Genomic DNA, 19162 nt, shown 5'->3' with positions numbered 1-19162 from the left:
CAAGGTTCACCCTGACACTCAAATCATGCATATTTGACGCAATATTAAGGTGAAAATATGAAGAGCAAGGGACACCAACATAAATTACATGCTTGTATCAAGTTCATGCTTACAGTCAAAATATTTTGGAGTGCATAATAATGTGCTGTGCCGTGAATGTTGCACAAAATGTCTATTCTGGCAATGTCAAGTCAATCCACTGTGCTGTGCTCTGCTATGTGACATGATATTTGAGAACATTGCAGAAAATTTGGATTCTGGCAATGTCAAGGCGAGTCAAAAAGGGTTGCTTTACCTTGAGGCCATGTTCATCTGTCCCTGTAGAGAAGACGACTTTTCGGCCTGTCAGTCTGTTCCATCTAGCATGAGCATCTGCCAGAAGAACTGTGTACAGGTGACCGATATGAGGCCCTGAAACACATGGCAGCATCGCATTGAAAAATTTTACTCGAGCCAAGCAGAAACCTATTTTTTTAGTACCCAACCAGACACCCATACATATATTAGGTGTGCTAGAAGAAAACTTATTTTATAAAAAAAGAGAAGTGGGAATGCCAATGATAATTCCAGATTAGAATAAGTCAATCCCCAGCAACTGATTCTGGTTGTTGGAGTGAGTGAGTGAATGAGTTTAGTTTTACGCCACACTCAGCAATATTACAGCTACTAGTATATGGCGGCGGACTGTAAATCTATCGCATCTGGACCAGACAATTCAGTGATCAACAGCAAGAGCATCGATTAACGCAGTTGGGAACCGATGACATGTGCCAACCAAGTCAGCAAGCCTGACCACCCGATCCCATTAGTCGCCTCGTACGACAAGCATGGGTTGCTGAAGATCGATATTCTAACCCGCACCTTCATGGGTGTCTGGTTGTTGAAGATTCTGTGCGTTTGTTTGTTCATTGTTTAACAGGACACTCAGCAATATTCCTGCTACATGGTGGCAGTCTGTAAATAATCAGACAATCCAGTGATCAACAGCATGAGCATCAATCTAGGCAATTGGGATAAGATGACATGTGTCAACCAGATCAGCGAGTCTGACCACCCGATCCTGTTATTTGACAAGCATGGGTTGCTGAAGACCAATTCTAACCTGGATCTTCATGGGTCAGTTGTTGGAGGTGACCAAATGGTTGAGTGGTCAGGTGCAGTGAATTGGTTGACGGCACATTATCATATACATTGTATTAACAGTGAGGACCTTGACTAAAATATCAGTCCCCTAACTGCCTGATCCATGTTTGATTATGTACAGGTTGCAGTAATATAGCTAGAAAATTGCAACACTGGTGTTAAAAAACAAACAAATTAAAGAAAGAATGCTATTTGAAATTGTGCTCATAAAGAATGATAATAATGTTTTTAAAGTGCAATCAATTTTCACATTGTGTTCAGTGTGGATGTATCATTGCTGATGTAAAATGACGTCATATAACACATTTTCTACATTTTTAAACCATGTATCCTACTTTGTCTCTCAGGCATGAACCACGGTAGGCCAATAAAAAAAAATGTTGTGGTTCCACACCTCTTTAAAATTTAGGGTAGGTAGGTAGGATTTTTTTCTTGCATTTTTTTCAGAAGTACGAACTAATAGCACATTTATCAATGTGTAATTGTTTATTGCATCAAGTTTCAGACTGCGTGCTTGTGGCCATTATGTTGACTTTCTCTATCAGAATAGCCAATGTCCGACGGTGCCAGGAAAAATCGATGGCATTTGAAACTTATTTCATTCATACCTGTGACAAAAATAAGATTGGCACCAGAATTCATGGGTCAGTTGGGTAGTCGTAACCACAACATATTTTTAGGCCCTATTTTCCCTTTTATCCAGCCCTTTTTGTCAAGCAAAACCCCTTAGAAATGAAACAAGTCCAGGTAGATTTTATTCAGGTTTGGATCGCCAAGCATACTTGGGCTTCTTTTCAGTTTAAATAGAGTTTTCTGATTCTGTAAAAAATATATACATTTTCTATGCACAGGGGCATGTGACACAAAAACTAGCATCAAGGTCACTGCAGTCGTCTCAGCACTATAAGTACTGATAAAAAAATGGTTTCATATACTGCTAATTTAAGACGTGTATACCATGATGCATTTGTAATCTTTTTCGTTACATGCCCTCATACTTCAAGAATAACACAGTAAGGGAACACTCAGGCGTAAGACAAAAGCAGAAACAACATTTTACTGTAATTCTACATATGCCCTTTCAGTTGCCTTCAACTATTGGTCAACTGATGATCGTAATATTACTGTGTTACCGTATTTGTAATGACTTAATAAGCAGGGGTGTGGCCAGGGTCTAACTACTGACACTGATCCACATAGTGATTGTATGGCGCGTCACTCACCCTCTGCTCAGTCAACCGCGTCAACTGATGAGTTTTAACATCAATCATTTCTATTTTGGAATGTGTCTGGCTTATCATCTAAATTTACCGATAATGAGTTCCTCATGTATATTAAAACTTTTGATATTATTGGACTTACCGAAACGTGGATTAATGACTGTGATGTTGATAATATATTTGATGACTGTATTTGTCTCTAAGAAATAAACATAATAATTCATAGAATGTATTTACTCATATTGTTATTTGATATGATATGGTATGATATGTGATTTGATATGGCATGATATGGTATGGTATGGTATGGTATGATACATGGTATGATATGATGTAATATGGTGTGTTATGATATGATGTGATACGACAAAGTATGTGTAATGCGATGTTATATGATGTGATATGACATATTGTGATAAGACTATATTATTCTTTTCTATGATATTGTGTACTATGTTCTTGTATATTGTGGGCCTGTGGCCTTCAGTATGAATAAAGATTGATTGCTTGATTGAATAAGCAGGTTGGGGAAACCTACCGATTGGCCTATAATGGCCGAACAGGATTCTATAGGCCGTTCTGCCTATTTTGCTATTACCATTATTATTATTATTTCACAAACTATCAATTTCCGCACGAAATGGTTTAATATGATCATAGAGATGAATAGTTACTGGACCTACTCAGCTTGAAAAAAATAAGTTTTTGGACAAAATGTAAATTTATATCATGTTCAGGAAATGATGTTTCATTTAAGAACACTATTTTGCACAGATTTTCATTTTGAAATCTAAAACTGAATATCTATGTCGTTAATTTTCAGTGAAAATTGTCAAAAATATTATAGACTTATATTTAATTAGCAATTTCCAAACTCCTTTATTATGTGATGAAAATGGTCAAAACGGGTTTGAATGAAAACCTCAGGACATCAAAACTTGAATGATGTTAATATCCTCATGCGGAAATGAACCACTTCAAATTTATTTGATAAATATATTATAGGCCAATCGGCCTATAGCAAAATAGGCAGAACGGCCTATTTATATCCCGTTTGGCCTCTTACAGGCCGATCGGTAGGTTTCCCCAACTGCAAAATAAGGGATACTCTAGTTCATATGAATAAACTCGTATTCCAGCCAAGGACTACACCTTGGTATAGTGCAAAGTCGTCTAGTAATATGCTGGACTAAATTTTACTGTAATTTTATTTGTAATAAGATAACATTCAGGTTAATTACCTGCATTTACATAAAAGATAGGTGTCGTCACGAAGCAGGGCGTTGTATGCTTGTAGCTGATGAACCTCCGGAAGCACGGCAAACACAACCTTGTCAGTGACTTCCCAGCTGCACTTACACGACGTCGGGGCAGTACGTTTACCAAACTCGTAGTCATGGTCAGAGATCAGCTGTTCATGAGACTGAGAGAAAGGGAACTTATCCTGAACGGAATTTAGTCTATTTAATCAAGTCGACTACATGTACAAATGGTCGATACAATCAATATCGTAGAGCATGTTCAGTGAACCGAAATCAATTCTCTACGAGTAAATTGCATGCACCTTTTCAAAAACAGCCCCGCATTATTATCATGCTCTTCCATGGGCGCGGCCATTTTGGGAAGATAACTCTCAAAAGGCGAGTCATATTCCGCAATCCAAAAGCGAAACCGCATGTAGTTGTTCCCGTTCAACTGATTGCGATTGGTATTCATATGCATGGTGAAATATCCGTTACTGTGTATTTTCATTACTTACATAACGCAATCAAATGTATCTAATACAACAGCATGGCAGTTCCGATCAAGAATACGACACAATGCATGGGCGGATCCAGGAATTTTGAACTCTGTGTGTGTGTGTGTGTGTGTGTGTGTGTGTGTGTGTCAGGGGTTTCGAACCCGCTGAACCCCCATTGGCTCTGCCAACGCAAAAAAAATCTTCAATGTGGTCTCAAGTCATTTTTAAAAGGGGGGGTTCGATTTTTTTCTGACGCACATTTTCATTAGGTCTAAAAAAGTGAACATTGCGCGAGAATAGACCATTTTCCGGTGGTAACGTGACTAATGACGCGATCACGTGACCAGGTCAAGCTTTCGTACAAAATGGCGTCTGTCAAGCATCGTTGTAGATACTGATCATGTTTGTTGTAACATTTATTCGCAGTTTATCGAATTTAGTGAATGAAATACTTGTTCTAAATAGTTCTTGTATATAATTTGTCCCTTTAGTGTATCTAATATTTCTCTGAGGCTGCAGAATTCGGCTGAGCAATTAGAATGTAGATCTGGTAGTCGGCACGTCTCCGATGACAGGTCCATGTCATAATACGCAGTTTATATAAGTTATGATTAATTACCATGGAGAAATTGAAAGTCCCAGAACTTAAAGATTATTTGAAAAAGTACGGAATAACAACTACAGGTCACAGAAAAGACGTTCTCATAGCTTTAGCCAATGCAGTTGTCAAACTTGAATTGGAGCCTGATCCCGATTTTCAACATGACTGTCGACCAGAAACGTTTATGAAGCAGTGTCTCACGGACTTACACTGTGATTTTGATGATCCATTTGCTCTTACTTACACATCTGACTTCAGCCTCATCCCAGACTTTGGCTTGTATGATATCTTCAACTACCTGTTATTTCATAGATCTGATTATGATAGGAGGACATTGAAGGCTTTCAAGTCTTTTGAGGACTATCGTTTGTTGTCAAATAACATGCTGTTCACATATATGTAAAAAACGGTCAAAAACTAAGCATGTATATGAAGTGTTACATGTTTACAGATTTTACCTCGGAAGTACACAGTACAGTACAAATAGTTTCATTGTACACAAGTACAGTGTTTCCTTTGTCACTCACTGTAACATCATGCTTTTCCCGAATATGCAAAATGGTCAAACTAAGCATGTATATGAGTGTTACATGTTTACAGATTTTACCTCAGTAGTACAGTACAGTACAAGTGGCCTCATAGTACACAAGTACAGTGTTATCTTGATCATATTGTCCCATATCATGCTTGCATCTTACTCATCAATGCATCATGACATTCTATGTTAGTGTTATTGATAATAAATTGTTAGACATGTTGGTTAGAGACATGTTAAGGAGAAGCAGTTATTTCAAATGAAATACAATTACAAAACTTATTAAGGCTTTGTTATCTTTTTATTTTTTAAAACTTTACTCAAACTTCCTTGAGATCAGTTCACACTAAGGTCACTAGGCCATGTTCAACAATACATGGAAGTTGTGGTGGCTGAGAGGGTTAGGCTGGCGATTAGGTGCCTGAGTCTTTGACGCTGTGAGTTCAAATCCCAGATGGGACTCAACCCAAACAAAAGTACTAGAACCTGTACTTTACTAAGAGAGTGTAATCCCAAATATATGGGAAAAAAGCTCAAAACATTTCAATATGTTCATGACAACAGAATCATGAAAGTCATTGGTCATGAATATGGCAATAATTTAAAACAACAGTTACTTTACAAGTGGTTTGTCAAAATTGCATAACTGAGCACAAACTTGTACACTTTGATTAATAAGCTTCTTGGATTTCAGTGGAAAAATACCTTGTAAAATTTAAAGTTCTTGAGGCTGACCAATTGCCCTTTCAACATGTATTCGAGCATGGGCTATTCTCCTGGTTTTCTTAACAGCTGCTTTGCTTAACTGCTTACCATGCTCAAAAGGTGGTATGTTTAATGTACATCCTCTTAATGCTAAGAGATCCCTAATCAAAAAACCCCTGTCAGCCATAGTTTAAGTTATCAAGGAAACCTGATTCTTTAACAATGCGCCTATCTGACACTGAACCAGACCACAGTGGAGAGATGTAAGTAAATGCACCTGTTGGGGAAATAGCAACCAGACATTTAAAGGTATTGTGATGTTTGTACTGTGACCAGGTCACTCTCTGACTAGATGGCAATGAGGGTTTCTGTATAAAAAATTCTGTACAATCTATAATGGCAATAGTCTTTTTAAAATATCTAAATGCCTTTGGGAGGTGAGCTTGAACCTGCAGTCTGATTGGCCACTTAACAACAAAACTGAGCTCCTTGATATAAACTCAATGTATGTCCGAAGTAACGGCTAACTGTCGATGATGATATGCCAAACAGATCACTCAAATGGTCGACATCAAGGCCACGTCTCAGGCGCACAAGTGTTAGGAGGAAAGCTGTGAAGGTGGACAGTCCCCTGGGGTGATGGTCATCTTTGTTTTTGGCATTCTCCTGAAAAGTAATTATGTATCAGTTAACATGGTCAAGTGGATCTGTTCATTAATCAATATATTTCACAATGACTGGTACTAGGAAGTCAATGATAATTTGCAAGTGACCATTTAGTAAACAGATGCACTTTACAGCACTGCCTGTGAAAGGGTTAACAAATGACATATTGATCAGCGACCAAGTTACATACAGTATATATTAGTCAAGAGATAGTATATAGGTGGTTATTAATAAAAGCAAATTTTTAAACTTATCCTATCTCACGACTTGCACCTCTCTCTCTTCAATCGACCATGAGTGGAAACGAATTAAAACTTTGCTCAAGACCTACCTTGCCCCTCTCCCCGTGCTGTGCATGCCTTCCTGTCTCAGTCGTGCTCACTAGTCCATGACAGCACGAGGCATGCGCAGTCCTCACCCACGTGATCACCTCACATACTCATTCTCTTTCTTGTCGCTCCACTGAGTGGACGTGGAAAATTTTTCGTCAGAGAATTGCTCAAAATGGTTAAGCCTGTTAAGGCCAGTAAACGGAAGTTTTGCGTCCGTTGTAATAAAGTATTTTCAGCATGGGACCCTCACACATCGTGTGTTGATTGTGTGGGTGCTTGTGACTGGGACACACGCTGTCCTAAGTGTTCAGGTCTGTCTAATGAGGCGCTTTAAATCTTACAAACGCGTGCTTGTGACCAGCGTTTGGCAGATAGGGCTAGGACTATTTCTGCGGGTCTGGTCCATCTCCCGCTAAGAAACAATGCTTAGATCGCCCCACCCTCACTGCTCACCGCTCTCAATCGGCCGCCTCGCGCCTGACTAAGATTTTATGGACGCTTCACAGATTCCTATTTATCTGAGAACGGAGACGGCTTTTAGGGAGGTTCCCTCACCCAGTTTACGCTTCTCAGGAGCCGCACTCAGGGTGGTAACGACCGATATTTCTTCTACGCCAGACCTGCGATCTACATTATCTCGTAGGTCTGTTTCTTCGAACGATCACAGACTTCGAGAACTTCTAAGCATTCATCGTCAAAGCGGGATCGGCGCTGTTGGAACGCACTCCGCTCTCCTAATTCCACGGTTTCATCTAACCGAACAATTCACCCACACGAAGTTGAATCACCATCTGGTGCGAAGGTTCAATCGTTCTTCCACGGCTGGCAAGAGTCGCTCTAGGTCTCGTTCACTTTCGAGAGCCGACTCACATAGCCGAACCGGCTCACCTTGCCGAACCGACTCACATCGCCGAGCTGGCTCACACAGCCGAGCCGACTCACTTAGCCGAACCGGCTCACCTTACCGAACCGGCTCACCCTGCCGGAGCGACTCACATCGCCGAGCCGGCTCACACAGCCGAGCCGGCTCACCATGCCGAACCGACTCACCCTGCCGAACCGGCTCACACGGCCGAACCGGCTCACCAGAACATCCTCGAATGAGTTCAGTTGATCGAACTGATTCACGTAGTCGAATGTGTTCCTCTGGCCGTACTGTTTCACGTACTCAAATAGGTTCACCAGGACGAACCGCTTCACATTCCCGACTCAATTCACCTCAACAGGTGTTTCGCTCGACTCACCACAGCGCTTTTGATTCCCGTAGTCGCTCAGTCTCACCTAGTCGAAGTGGTTCGCCATTTCCATCCGGTTCACCTAACCGCTTGGTGTCTTTAAGGCCAGAGGGATAATAGAAATCGGTCTCATTCACCTCAGGGGAATCAGAATATCCCTCTAGCCAGCCTTGTGCTAGTAACGCCTTCACGGTCAGTGCCTTCCCATGATAGTACACATCAGCAACGCCGCTTTGTACGGGTGGTTTCACCTGCTAGGCAGCGTTACGCTTCAGTGGATCAGCGCTCACCTTCACGCCTTTCCACTTCTATTTTGCCCCGGTCACAGATTATTGCTGAGTCTTGGAATCCTGCTATTGATTCCGGCTCAGCCGGATTTAGATACCATGCTTCGTGTCGCTACGCCTGCTTGGAATCAGTGTCACTCGGCCCTCACATGTTCAACAATCGCCTGGCGTTTCTTAGCAATAATCGCTTGGGGGATTTGAGGGATCGGACTCGATCTCAGACTACTTTCCCTTCACCTGGCAGTCAGACATCTCCACTCCTGATGGCAGTTTTGATGTTGTTGAACCGCTCACGGTTAGCCTGGATAGTTGAAAACTTCAGCTACCTCTTAGTAAATCTCCAGATGATTTGGCCACGCCTTATGGCATGACTAATAGAGATGTTGCCAGTATCACACTTCCTTTGCGCCCATGTCTTCAACAATTGCCTTCTTCTCTTGACGCGGCTTTCAACAAGCTTAGAAGGACGAAGGATGGTTTGTCTGCTCCAAGGTTCAGACCATCCACGGCACATACTCATGGTGTGAAACTTTGGTCAGCGGCACCTTCAGTCGATGATGACATTTCCATGGTCTGTGGCAAGCGCTCCATTTCGCCACAGATTTGGTGGAAGACAGGAATTGGCTCACTTAGATACTACGGTTCGCCATGCTATCCCTGCCATTAGCTGCATTATTTCAGCTGTTGACGCTGTTGCGGAGGCGGTCAACCATGCATATACGGACCAGGACGCATACATCAGGGGTAGTATGACTCTGATTTTAGACCAATTCCAGGTGGTCTTCGAGCAATTGTCTCATTTTTTTGGCTATTTACTTGCAATACGGCGACGGGGTCCGTTGAATTTCTCCTCATGGGAAGATAGATTCAAGGCTGAATTATTTCGTCAACCATGGTCGGGGATACGGTGTTCAGTGGGGCTATTGCTGAAATCGCATCCAAGGTGGACCGCCTTAACCAATTTCAAGTATCTGTTGATCTCTTGGAATTGCAAAAATTCAGCTCCAAGATTCTATTCGCATCGCCAACCGCACAATTTACCCCTTCCAACCCAGACCTCCGGGACTGTATGAAAGGCACGGCGCCTTCTCAAGCACGTGGCAGAGGCAGGAGGCCATTTCGTGGTTCCGCATCACGTCGCCCCTATCGACCCGACACGGGAACTGGACATAGACAGTCCAAACAGTGACTCACGGAAGTCAGAGCTCGGATTGGTTCTGCCGGATCCGGTGGTTCCAGTGTTCGATTCCCCTGTAGGAGGGAGGTTAGGTCTGTTTGCTCCCAACTGGGAGGTTCTGGGAGATCCTTTTGTCACAATGACTCTCATTCACGGCTATCGACTGCCTGTGGTCGGGGATCCACCCCTCACCACTCAACCCTTGCAGCAAATATATCCTCTGGATCGGGCGGCAGTCCTTTCGACTACAATCCAAACTCTACTGGAGAAACATGCAATAGAACACCTAGATCAGGTGTGCATAACTCCAGGATTTTACTCCCCGATTTTTCTGGTGCCAAAGAAAACTCCAGCAAGTTAGCGCCTCATCTTCAATATGAAGACATTCAACGCTCGATTCCTGCAACAACCACCTCATTTTCGCATGGTATCGGTCAGTCTTCTCCTCAATTCTGAAGAAAGGGATTTCATATCCCTAGATCTTCAAGACGATACCTGCACATTCCGATTCACCCAGATCATCGGAAATATCTCAGGTTCACCTTCGGGGCCATCACTACCAATGGAACGTCCTTCCATTTGGAATCTCTACGCCCCGTGGCTTTTACTCGGGTGACCAAACCCATCAGCAGTTTCCTACATTCTCGGGAGTGACTTTCGAAAGCTATATCGACGATTGTATTCAGGCACAACAGGATCCAAACGTTCTTCAAATCCATCGGGAGTTCACCATCAGGCTGCTCAAACAGTTAGGGTGGCTCCTCAATTACGGTAGAAGTCGGAGTTAACACCGACTCGCAGACTTCAGTTCATAGGAGCAATCTTCGACACAGAACAAGCCAAGTTGTTTGTTCCCCAGGACAGGTGGACCAAAATTCAGCGCCTGGTTCCGCTTAGCCTTGATCACCCCAGAACTCTACCAGTGGCAGGAGTTGCTGGCGCCTTAACGTCAGCTCAGGCTCTGACTTACAGAGGTCAACTGCAGCTTCGCCCACTTCAGTTATTTCTGCGCCCTCATCTTCAAACCAACAACCCTCAGGTGTTGATTCGGTTACCCAGGGAACTACGTCCACCCTACGCTGGTGGCTCAACGTACAGAATGTTTGCGCCGGCGTCTCTTTGGTGCCATTCAGTCCAACCCATCAGTTGTTTGTGGATCTCTCTAGAAGGTTGGGGCGCCCACTTCCTTCAGCATCAAGTGGCAGGGCAGTGGTCGTCCGAAGACAAGTCACCCACATAAACATTCTGGAGTTCAAGGCAGTATTACTGGCGATTCAGTACTGGGCGGCTCTACTCAAGATGTCTCACCTGCTGATACAGTCCGACAACTCGACGGTAGTGTGGTACATCAATCACCTAGGGTCGACGGGCTCAGCAGCACTCCTACAGTGGACGCTTTCTTTCTATCTTCTGATAGATTCTCTCAACATCGTCGCAAGAGCCAGGCACATTCCCCGAACAAAGAACGGATTGCCGACGCCTCTGTCTCGTTCCAGTCGCCGTCACGCCCACAGAGTGGCAACTCCTGCCCAAGATTTTTCGGACGATAATTTACCCGATCTCGACCGAAAGTGTCGATCTGTTTGCCACTCGGTTCAACTCCCAACTGCCGAGATTCGTATCTCCAATTCCAGATCCACTAGCTTGGGATCACGACGCCCTGGCCATTCCTTTGGGAAGGCCTCAACGCTTATGCGCTTCCACCTCCGCTCTACTTCACAAGGTCATTCAGAAAATTCTGTTAACCAACAAAGTACAACTACTTTTGGTAGCGCCATTTTGGCCAGCGAGAAGTTGGTTCGCCGGCCTAAAAGTCTAGTCAGTCGAAGCAGCATTCCTCTTCCCGTGGACGACGACCTACTAGTTCATCCGCGACTCGGGCGTATCACGAGTCACCACAGACGCTCAATCTTCACGATGGCACATTTGCAGAAATCACTAATAGCCAAAGGTTATTCTCACAGAGTGGCCTCAGCTATCACTGCAGCTCATCGTACGCCTACCCGCTCTTTGTATGACGATAAGTGGAAGAAATTTGAATGTTATTGTCGGGTCAGAGGGATCGCTTCCCTACTACTGCTTCCCAGGTTGTTGGCGGAATATTTACAACATTTGCGGGCTACAAGGAAACTCAAGGGTTCCACTTTAGCCACCTACTTGGCGGCTCTTAATTCGGGTCCTAGCCACGACTTCTGGCACGAAGGTTTCGACGGTACCGAACTGCAGTACTTACTTCGCTCTTTTAAGCTAGCCGACCAATCCAGGAAATTTCGTCCACCAGCTTGGGACTTATCCGTGGTCCTGCACCACTTAGTGTCCGAGCATTATGAACCCTTACAGGACAAGGAGTTTGAACAAGTTTCATTCAAGACCTTTTTCTTATTGCCTTTGCCACAGCGGCACGTATATCAGAACTGCATGCTCTAGATATCAACCGCGTCCGTTTTGAACAGAGTAGACATGGCAAGGTATTGTTGGGATTGGCGCTGGGATTTTATTGCAAAACCAGTTGCCGGGTCAACCTGATCGTCTTTTTACAATCCCGCCTTTGTCTACCATATTGGGTCCAGCAGATGTTGAAGATCTGTCTCTTTGTCCAGTCAGAGCACTTCGCATTTACCTTAAAGCATCGCGTAAGAGCCACGCCGCCGTCTGCGCGTAAGAGGCTATTTATACCCTTGTCTACGGCTTCCAAGGCGAAGTTTCTCGCACAACACTCTCATATTGGCTACGAGCTACAATACTACGAGCCTACACTTTTGCCGGTTTGCCACCACCTACGGCAGTCAACCCTCATGAAACCAGGGCTTTGGCTTCTACTATGGCGTTGCATAGCAACTGCTCGTTAACTGCCATAATGGAGGGGTGTTTTTGGCGATCTGACACGGTATTTTCGTCTCATTACCTCAGAGATGTGTCGGTGACGGATATTCAAGGCCTTCATCAGTTTGGACCACTCGTCCTTGCCCAGCAGTTATCAGCGGCACAACATCGCAGATAATGAACTTTCTTGTGCTCCGATGCTATATGGATCCCACTGTGCAGTTGATCCCAAGTCGCGATCGTTTCTGCTTGTGTACAATCTGAATAAATCTGAAAAACTTTTTCTGATTTACGTCTTTATTTCTTCCGGGATTTAGATTTTCTTCTCTCATTTGTTTGAGACTACAGAGAGTCGCCACCTCACTTACTGTCCTCTGCTCCACGGAGTAATTAAGTCAGTGAAGTGAGTCCTTCCTCGGCGTTACACTTCAGAGCGTTCATGCTCCTAAGTGCCTATACACATCTATGTGATCTTATTGTGGTAAGTAATGGAAGTCATAAGATGATGTTGTGGTACTGAACGTTAAAAATTGTGAGTTTTACCGATTCAATTTCTTTCACCCTCCTCGGGACGGTGTCTGTGGGGGTTGTTTCAAGCAGGGCTGGCCCGATACTAGTCGTTTGACTTTTATTACGGGGTACCTTTTGGAAATCGTGGCGATGCGACTGATTACACTCGTTAAGCTACGCCCTTTCACTTTGTGAAGGTAGTGACTGAACACCACATTGCTCGGGAAACCCGGTCCCTGGGAGCAATTGTGCTTAATAAGTCAATGGGTTCGACCTAACCCTCGCACGTAGTAACTTGGTAGTTATTGGCCTACCTTGCAGTTGCTTTCTACGGTTGTTTGGGCGTAACACTAGCTGTTATCGCTTGAATTCCGGGTAATCTATGACCCACCTTCCTACCGTGGGATAAGTGCAAGTCGTGAGATAGGATAAGTTTAAAAATTTGAAAATTTTAACTATAAATTGTATATTTATATACTTATCCTATCTCACGCGATAAAGTCCCTCCCTACCTCCCCACTACATAGATTACCACCGTTCCGGTTTTGTCCTTTTATGGCTCCAAGATCGAGAATGAGTATGTGAGGTGATCACGTGGGTGAGGACTGCGCATGCCTCGTGCTGTCATGGACTAGTGAGCACGACTGAGACAGGAAGGCATGCACAGCACGGGGAGAGGGGCAAGGTAGGTCTTGAGCAAAGTTTTAATTCGTTTCCACTCATGGTCGATTGAAGAGAGAGAGGTGCAAGTCGTGAGATAGGATAAGTATATAAATATACAATTTATAGTTAAAATTTTCAATATTAAAGCAATAAACTATACATACTGTTGTTTCTTCCCCTTTCCACAGTGTTAACCTCTCAGCTTTGGACTGTAGGAATCTGTGCAGGAACAACAGAAGCTGTATGGATGTAATACCTGAAATAATTTTTAATATTGGTCAAATAACTATTTTAAAACACACATTAAAGTCTATATCATGCAAAACATATTATCAATAAATAAAACATAAAATGAATGTCTTTATTATAGATTTGAAACAGATATTTTTTACCTGTGTAGAATTTGCATGATTTGTCACTTCTGAGAACATCATCCATGAATAGTTTTCTCTGTAGAAGTTTAGGTTGTTTGAGCTGATCATCACTGTAGCCAGCCAGATCATCATGCAAGATGTCAGTCTGAGTAGCTGCATCAGAACAGGAAACCTGTTTTCTTGCATCTGCAAAATAAAATATTTTTGTAAAAAACAAAACTGTGCGGATGATAAATGGTCCAAAAATATACACTAAACAACATCTTATAATTTTATAATTGCAAACTTTTTCAGGCAATAAGGATTGCTAAAAACCCATCCGGATTTCATTAACTAAACATTCTATTTAAAAGCTTTGTCTTTAATATAATCAATGGATATACCTTCATTATCAACATTTTTATCTTGCTCTTCAGAACCCTCAGTTATTTCATTTTCCTTATCAATGTTCACATTGAGTACCTGCAAAAAAACACATTAATTAATATTTTATGAACATCATAAATTATTATAAAGAGAGTTTTTTTTAAATTATTCAAAATTTACTTTTATTTGTTCATTTATCTATTTGCATATGTATTTTTTTTTCATTTTATTTCATTTCATTCCCAAACTATACCTGGAGTTGTGAACGACTTTTTTTCTTCTCTGGCGACAAGCTCACACGGCCTTTAGGTGGTGGTCTTGACTTCTTCGTGTTGAATATTCTAAGTTCCACACCTCTAGCGGTAGCTGGTATAGGGTCAGGATGTTCGCCTGTAGGACCATGTCCATCAACAAAGTGTTTGGAACATACATATGTATCTTGGGTGATCTTGTGACGGCCAAAATCATCACCGCGGGAACACGCTCTGATCCAGCGGTCACACATCTCGGGCTTTGATGTGGGCTTTGGAAATGTAATAAAAAACACATCTGCCATATGTGGTTTATGGTAGAAACGTGAGTCACTATTACAAGTGCCATAAGCGCATCGTTTTACCCCCATATTGATGATATTGCACTTTGAACTTGGCGAGGCTCACTCAAGGGCACGGTTGACAGCCGCCATTTTGTCCCAAAGCTTGACCTGTACCACGTGATCGGCAGCTAGATCACATGACTTGCGGAAATTCCACTATTGGGTGTGCGCGGTATTCTGATCGCCCAGAAGCTATATAATTAATCTGAAATGTAGATTATTAAATTTCCTTTCCGATGGTGTAAACTAAAGTGCAAATACTTAGGCCGTATAAAAAATAAACATTTTGGTATGCGTTAAGAAACAGTACATTTCTCCGCTTTATATCGCACATCGATAAAAGTACTGTGTGAGGATTTCTTACAAAATGGACAAAATCTTAATTCTCTTGGGATATTATTTCTTCTGCCTGTATTCTTCATAATATTTAATTCACCGAATCTTAAAAGTGATAAAAATCTTCTTAAATCTTTGTTATATAATGTTGACAAGTATGATACCATATTAAACGTACTTTTGACACATGAATAGAACTCTAAATTAGAATGTTCATTTAACATAGAAAATATACACTGGATGCAACAATCTTTAACTCGTTGAGAGAAGTGTTTAAAAAATAAATCAGTGTTAACAATATTTTGAAACTCCCACGCATAGCTGAAACCATAAATATAAATTAATTTCCTCACTTCAGTTACCCATGACTTGCGGTTAATATCGTCCATTCTTTTTAACACAATATAGGTTTGTTTTGGATATCTAGTTTCTTCCATAATTCATAATTTACACCAGTACTTAAAACATCTTATTATAGAATCACAACATATATGATGACGACCGCATTCAGATAAAACAGCTTCATTTGTTGTGGTAATACCAACACCAAGAACATATTTACAGTATTTTACATGAAATCTTTCTAGAATTAGCCACTCTTGAAAACCCCATATTTCTGAGCAATATAATAAGATAGGCTTAATTTGTGTATCAAACATTTGAAATAAGGAAGTAGGAGAAAGATTTTTCATTTTAAGATGAAGCTATTTAATTGGGAAAAGGGCTTTATTAGCTTTCTGAACGAGAGTCTGGACTGCTTTTGACAAGGATAGTCTGCTGGAAAATAAAATACTCAGATAGCTGTATTAGCATGTAGTTTTCAACTTCACATGGTTAAACATCCACTTTTCGGTCTTCTTCACTATACCTCCGTTGCGAAAAACAATTATCTCTGTTTTTGTAAACTTAACCTTTAAGCCCCATTTTGTGCAAAATTTGGATAAAATATTAATCTTTCTTTGTAAACCTATAACTGTGTCAGAAAATATACATAAATCATCAGCATAGAATAATAAAAAGAGCTCTAGAAATTCTGCTCCAACAAAAATACCTCTTTCGTCAGACGATGTAAGATCCTCTTCAACTTGTTTTACAAACATACTAAATAATAATGGACTGAGTATACATCCTTGTCGTACACCACTCAAGGTATTGAAATATTCTGAAATGCTAGAATTTGATAGTTTTACAGCTGAAATTGATTTATTGAAAATTTCACTCACTATTGAAAGCATTTTACCACGGATATTGTTTTGAGAAAGAACATACCATGATAGATCTCTATTTACACAATCAAATGCTTTATGAAAATCAACAAATAAACAATCAAATCGACCCTTTAGACTTGGACAAGTATTTTTGAATTAAACCCTGTAAGGTAAAAACATTATCAACAGTTGAATAGCCTGAGCGGAATCCAGCTTCACATTCTGGATTTAAATTATACACATCAACAAATGCTTTCAGTCTTTCATTTAAAATATAAGTGAATATATTTCCGCATGTGTCCATCAAGGAAATACCTCTATAGTTATTAACATAATTTCTGTTCCCCTTCTTGTGAAGTGGGAAGATAATACTTTGTGACCAAGCAGAAGGAAAGTCTCCCGAGTTAAAAATACAATTAAAAAGTACATGCAAATAAGGTAGTAAAACATGACCTCCGTGTTTCCACATTTTAGAGCAAATACCGTTGCACATCAGAGAGAAAAGTGACCAGTCTTCCTACCATTGTATATGCGAGCGAAGGGCCTGTCCTCATATTGCCTACACCTCATTTCGCCTGCACCTCTATCAAAACAAATTTATGGATGAATGCACATAACACAATCACCTTCATCCCTTTCTCGGATAATGAACTCTTCCAACATGACAACAACAATGAAAATGACTTTGCATACTCTGATATATTTCAGCATTTTATATATGTAGCAACAATAGATAATATTGTATACTTTGATATACATTGTAGGATTTTGAATTTAATCTTGTTTATTTCTACAAATATTTCCTTCGATTTGCGAATTTCGTTGGTGGTATGCATTCTCCATTATAGCTCTCAAACGGAAATATGACAGACGAAACAAGGGAAGTAACAGGACAACTAGAAACTGGCAAGCCGAAACTCACCATGGTCACTGGAGTTCAGACACCCAAGACACAGAATGAGAAGTCATCAAACACACCTGATAAACCTCCAGCTCTAGCTCGACCTCCCGCACCAGTGCCAAGCTGCAGATACTGTGGTGCTGCTGATCATGTTGTCGTTGGATGTCGAGAGTTGAGAGTCTTAAGTTTTGAAGACAAGACCCAATTTGTTCAAGACAAAGGACTTTGCTTTAAATGTCTCAAAAGCGGTCACCTAAGTAAGGATTGTCATGCAAACATAACTTGTACTAAGTGTCAATGTAGACAATACTCTTTTCCACCTTGACATAGCGCCACCTAAAGAGATGCAAACAAGTACCTTCAGTTCTTGCATACAACCTGACAAGGGGGTCGGTGAGATCTCAGACAGTGCCTGCACTATGGTGATTGTTCCAGTGAAGCTGAGGATGACAGGAGGAATACATGTAGTGGAGACATATGCTTTTCTCAACCCCGGGAGCAGTGCTTCCTTTTGTACCACAGACTTGATGAAACAACTAGGCGCCAGCGGAAAACCAATGAAGATAAGCATTGACAGCATGGGCCACCCTAGAACAGTTGACACTCACGCAGTGTCCGGTGTAACAGCTTGTAGTCTCTCGATGGATAGTCACGTCGACTTGCCAACTCTGTACACAATTGACAAGCTACCTGTGTCAAAGGCACACATTCCCACCATGGAAGATATTTCTCAATGGTCACATCTCCATGACGTTCAGATCCCTCAAATAGATGCTGAAGTGAACATTCGCAACACGCAACAAGAACCCGTCTAGGATGGGCGTTGTGGAACCTACCAAGACATGGAGCGACCAATGCGCCTGCACAGTTTCCAAGATGTACTATGAACAGAACAGAAATGGTTGCAATCCAAGAGTTTGAAAAACTACAGAAACTGGATCGCATGGTACGACAGTCGTATAATATTGACTTTCCAGAAAGGGTGATAGAAGATAAAAAACTGTTTTCACAAGAAGACAAAGTGTTCATGGAAAGAGTTGCAGAATCAATCAAGTTGGAAGATGCACACTATGAAATTGAACTCCCTTTCAAAGACAAAGCGTACAGTTTCCAGATAACTATTTGCTTGCCTACCAGAGGTTGACTGGACTCAAGAAACGGATGGAAAAGGATGTACAATTTCATCAAGAATACACTGCCTTCATGGAAAAGGTGTGTGAGAAGGGCTATGCTGAAGCTATTCCTAGTGACGAGCCAGAACCAAGCAATGGACAGAAGTGGTACATTCCACATCATGGGGTGTACCATCCCAAAAAGAAGAAGTTGCGTGTGGTATTCAATTCTGCCGCAACCTACGATGGAACTTCCCTCAACAAACAGTTGCTATCTGGTCCTAACCTTAGTTTGATTGGTGTTCTGATGAGATTTAGACAGGAAACCTATGCAGTAATGGGCGATATAGAGTCCATGTTCTACCAAGTTCTTGTACCTGAACATCATTGGGATTACCAACACTTCCTATGGTGGCCAAATGGGGATTTCAGTAAACCACCTGTAAAGTACAGAATGAAGGTTCACATGTTTGGCACCACTTCATCTCCCAGTTGTGCTAATGCTGCTCTGCTGAAAACTGCCTATGACAACGAGGACTTCAACCCTGGGGTATCACAGATCATAAGAAATAACTTCTACGTTGATGATTGCTTGACATCTAAAGCAACTGTGACTGAAGCGGTTTTCACAG

General features: G+C 41.7%; 2 protein-coding genes across 4 annotated transcripts in view; both read right to left on the bottom strand.

Annotated features, from left to right (window-relative positions):
• Positions 1-3985, bottom strand: part of LOC124262457 (methionine--tRNA ligase, mitochondrial-like) — a 43521-nt gene extending 39536 nt beyond the window's left edge. Inside the window, exons 1-3 of one of the 2 annotated variants that reach the window (XM_046696964.1) lie at positions 3928-3985; positions 3605-3807; positions 296-411 (exon numbers count right to left, since the gene is read on the bottom strand). In XM_046696964.1, the coding sequence (XP_046552920.1) occupies positions 296-411; positions 3605-3761 (273 nt within the window). In that variant the 5' untranslated portion in view covers positions 3762-3807; positions 3928-3985. The other variant, XM_046696963.1, reaches the window with a different exon arrangement.
• Positions 3986-6359: 2374 nt separating this feature from the next.
• On the bottom strand, positions 6360-15130 carry LOC124262470. Of its 2 annotated transcripts, none has more exons than XM_046696978.1 (5): positions 14632-15130; positions 14396-14474; positions 14031-14198; positions 13803-13894; positions 6360-6611 (listed from the first exon to the last, which is right to left on the bottom strand). In XM_046696978.1, the coding sequence occupies exons 1-5, from the start codon at positions 14998-15000 to the stop codon at positions 6414-6416; spliced, it is 906 nt and encodes a 301-aa protein (XP_046552934.1). In that variant the 5' UTR covers positions 15001-15130; the 3' UTR covers positions 6360-6413. The 2 variants fall into 2 exon arrangements, with proteins under 2 accessions (XP_046552934.1, XP_046552935.1); XM_046696979.1 differs by having other exon boundaries at positions 6490-6611; positions 13803-13857.
• Positions 15131-19162: the final 4032 nt, after the last annotated feature.

This window comes from Haliotis rubra, unplaced genomic scaffold (genome assembly GCF_003918875.1).
Source record: "Haliotis rubra isolate DU_JTF1 unplaced genomic scaffold, ASM391887v1 Scf84, whole genome shotgun sequence".
NCBI classification, from domain to species: domain Eukaryota; kingdom Metazoa; phylum Mollusca; class Gastropoda; order Lepetellida; family Haliotidae; genus Haliotis; species Haliotis rubra.
The sequence above is the reverse complement of the archived record's forward strand: the minus strand, read 5'-3'. Positions and strand labels throughout refer to the sequence as shown.

Coding starts and splice junctions, on each gene's coding strand:
- LOC124262470 (XM_046696978.1), bottom strand. CDS start 15,000: ATGGGGGTAAAACGATGCGCTTATGGCACTTGTAATAGTGACTCACGT. Junction 14,475..14,631: donor AAAGTCGTTCACAACTCCAG/GTATAGTTTGGG, acceptor GTTTTTTTGCAG/GTACTCAATGTGAACATTGA. Junction 13,895..14,030: donor ATCATGCAAATTCTACACAG/GTAAAAAATATC, acceptor AAATTATTTCAG/GTATTACATCCATACAGCTT.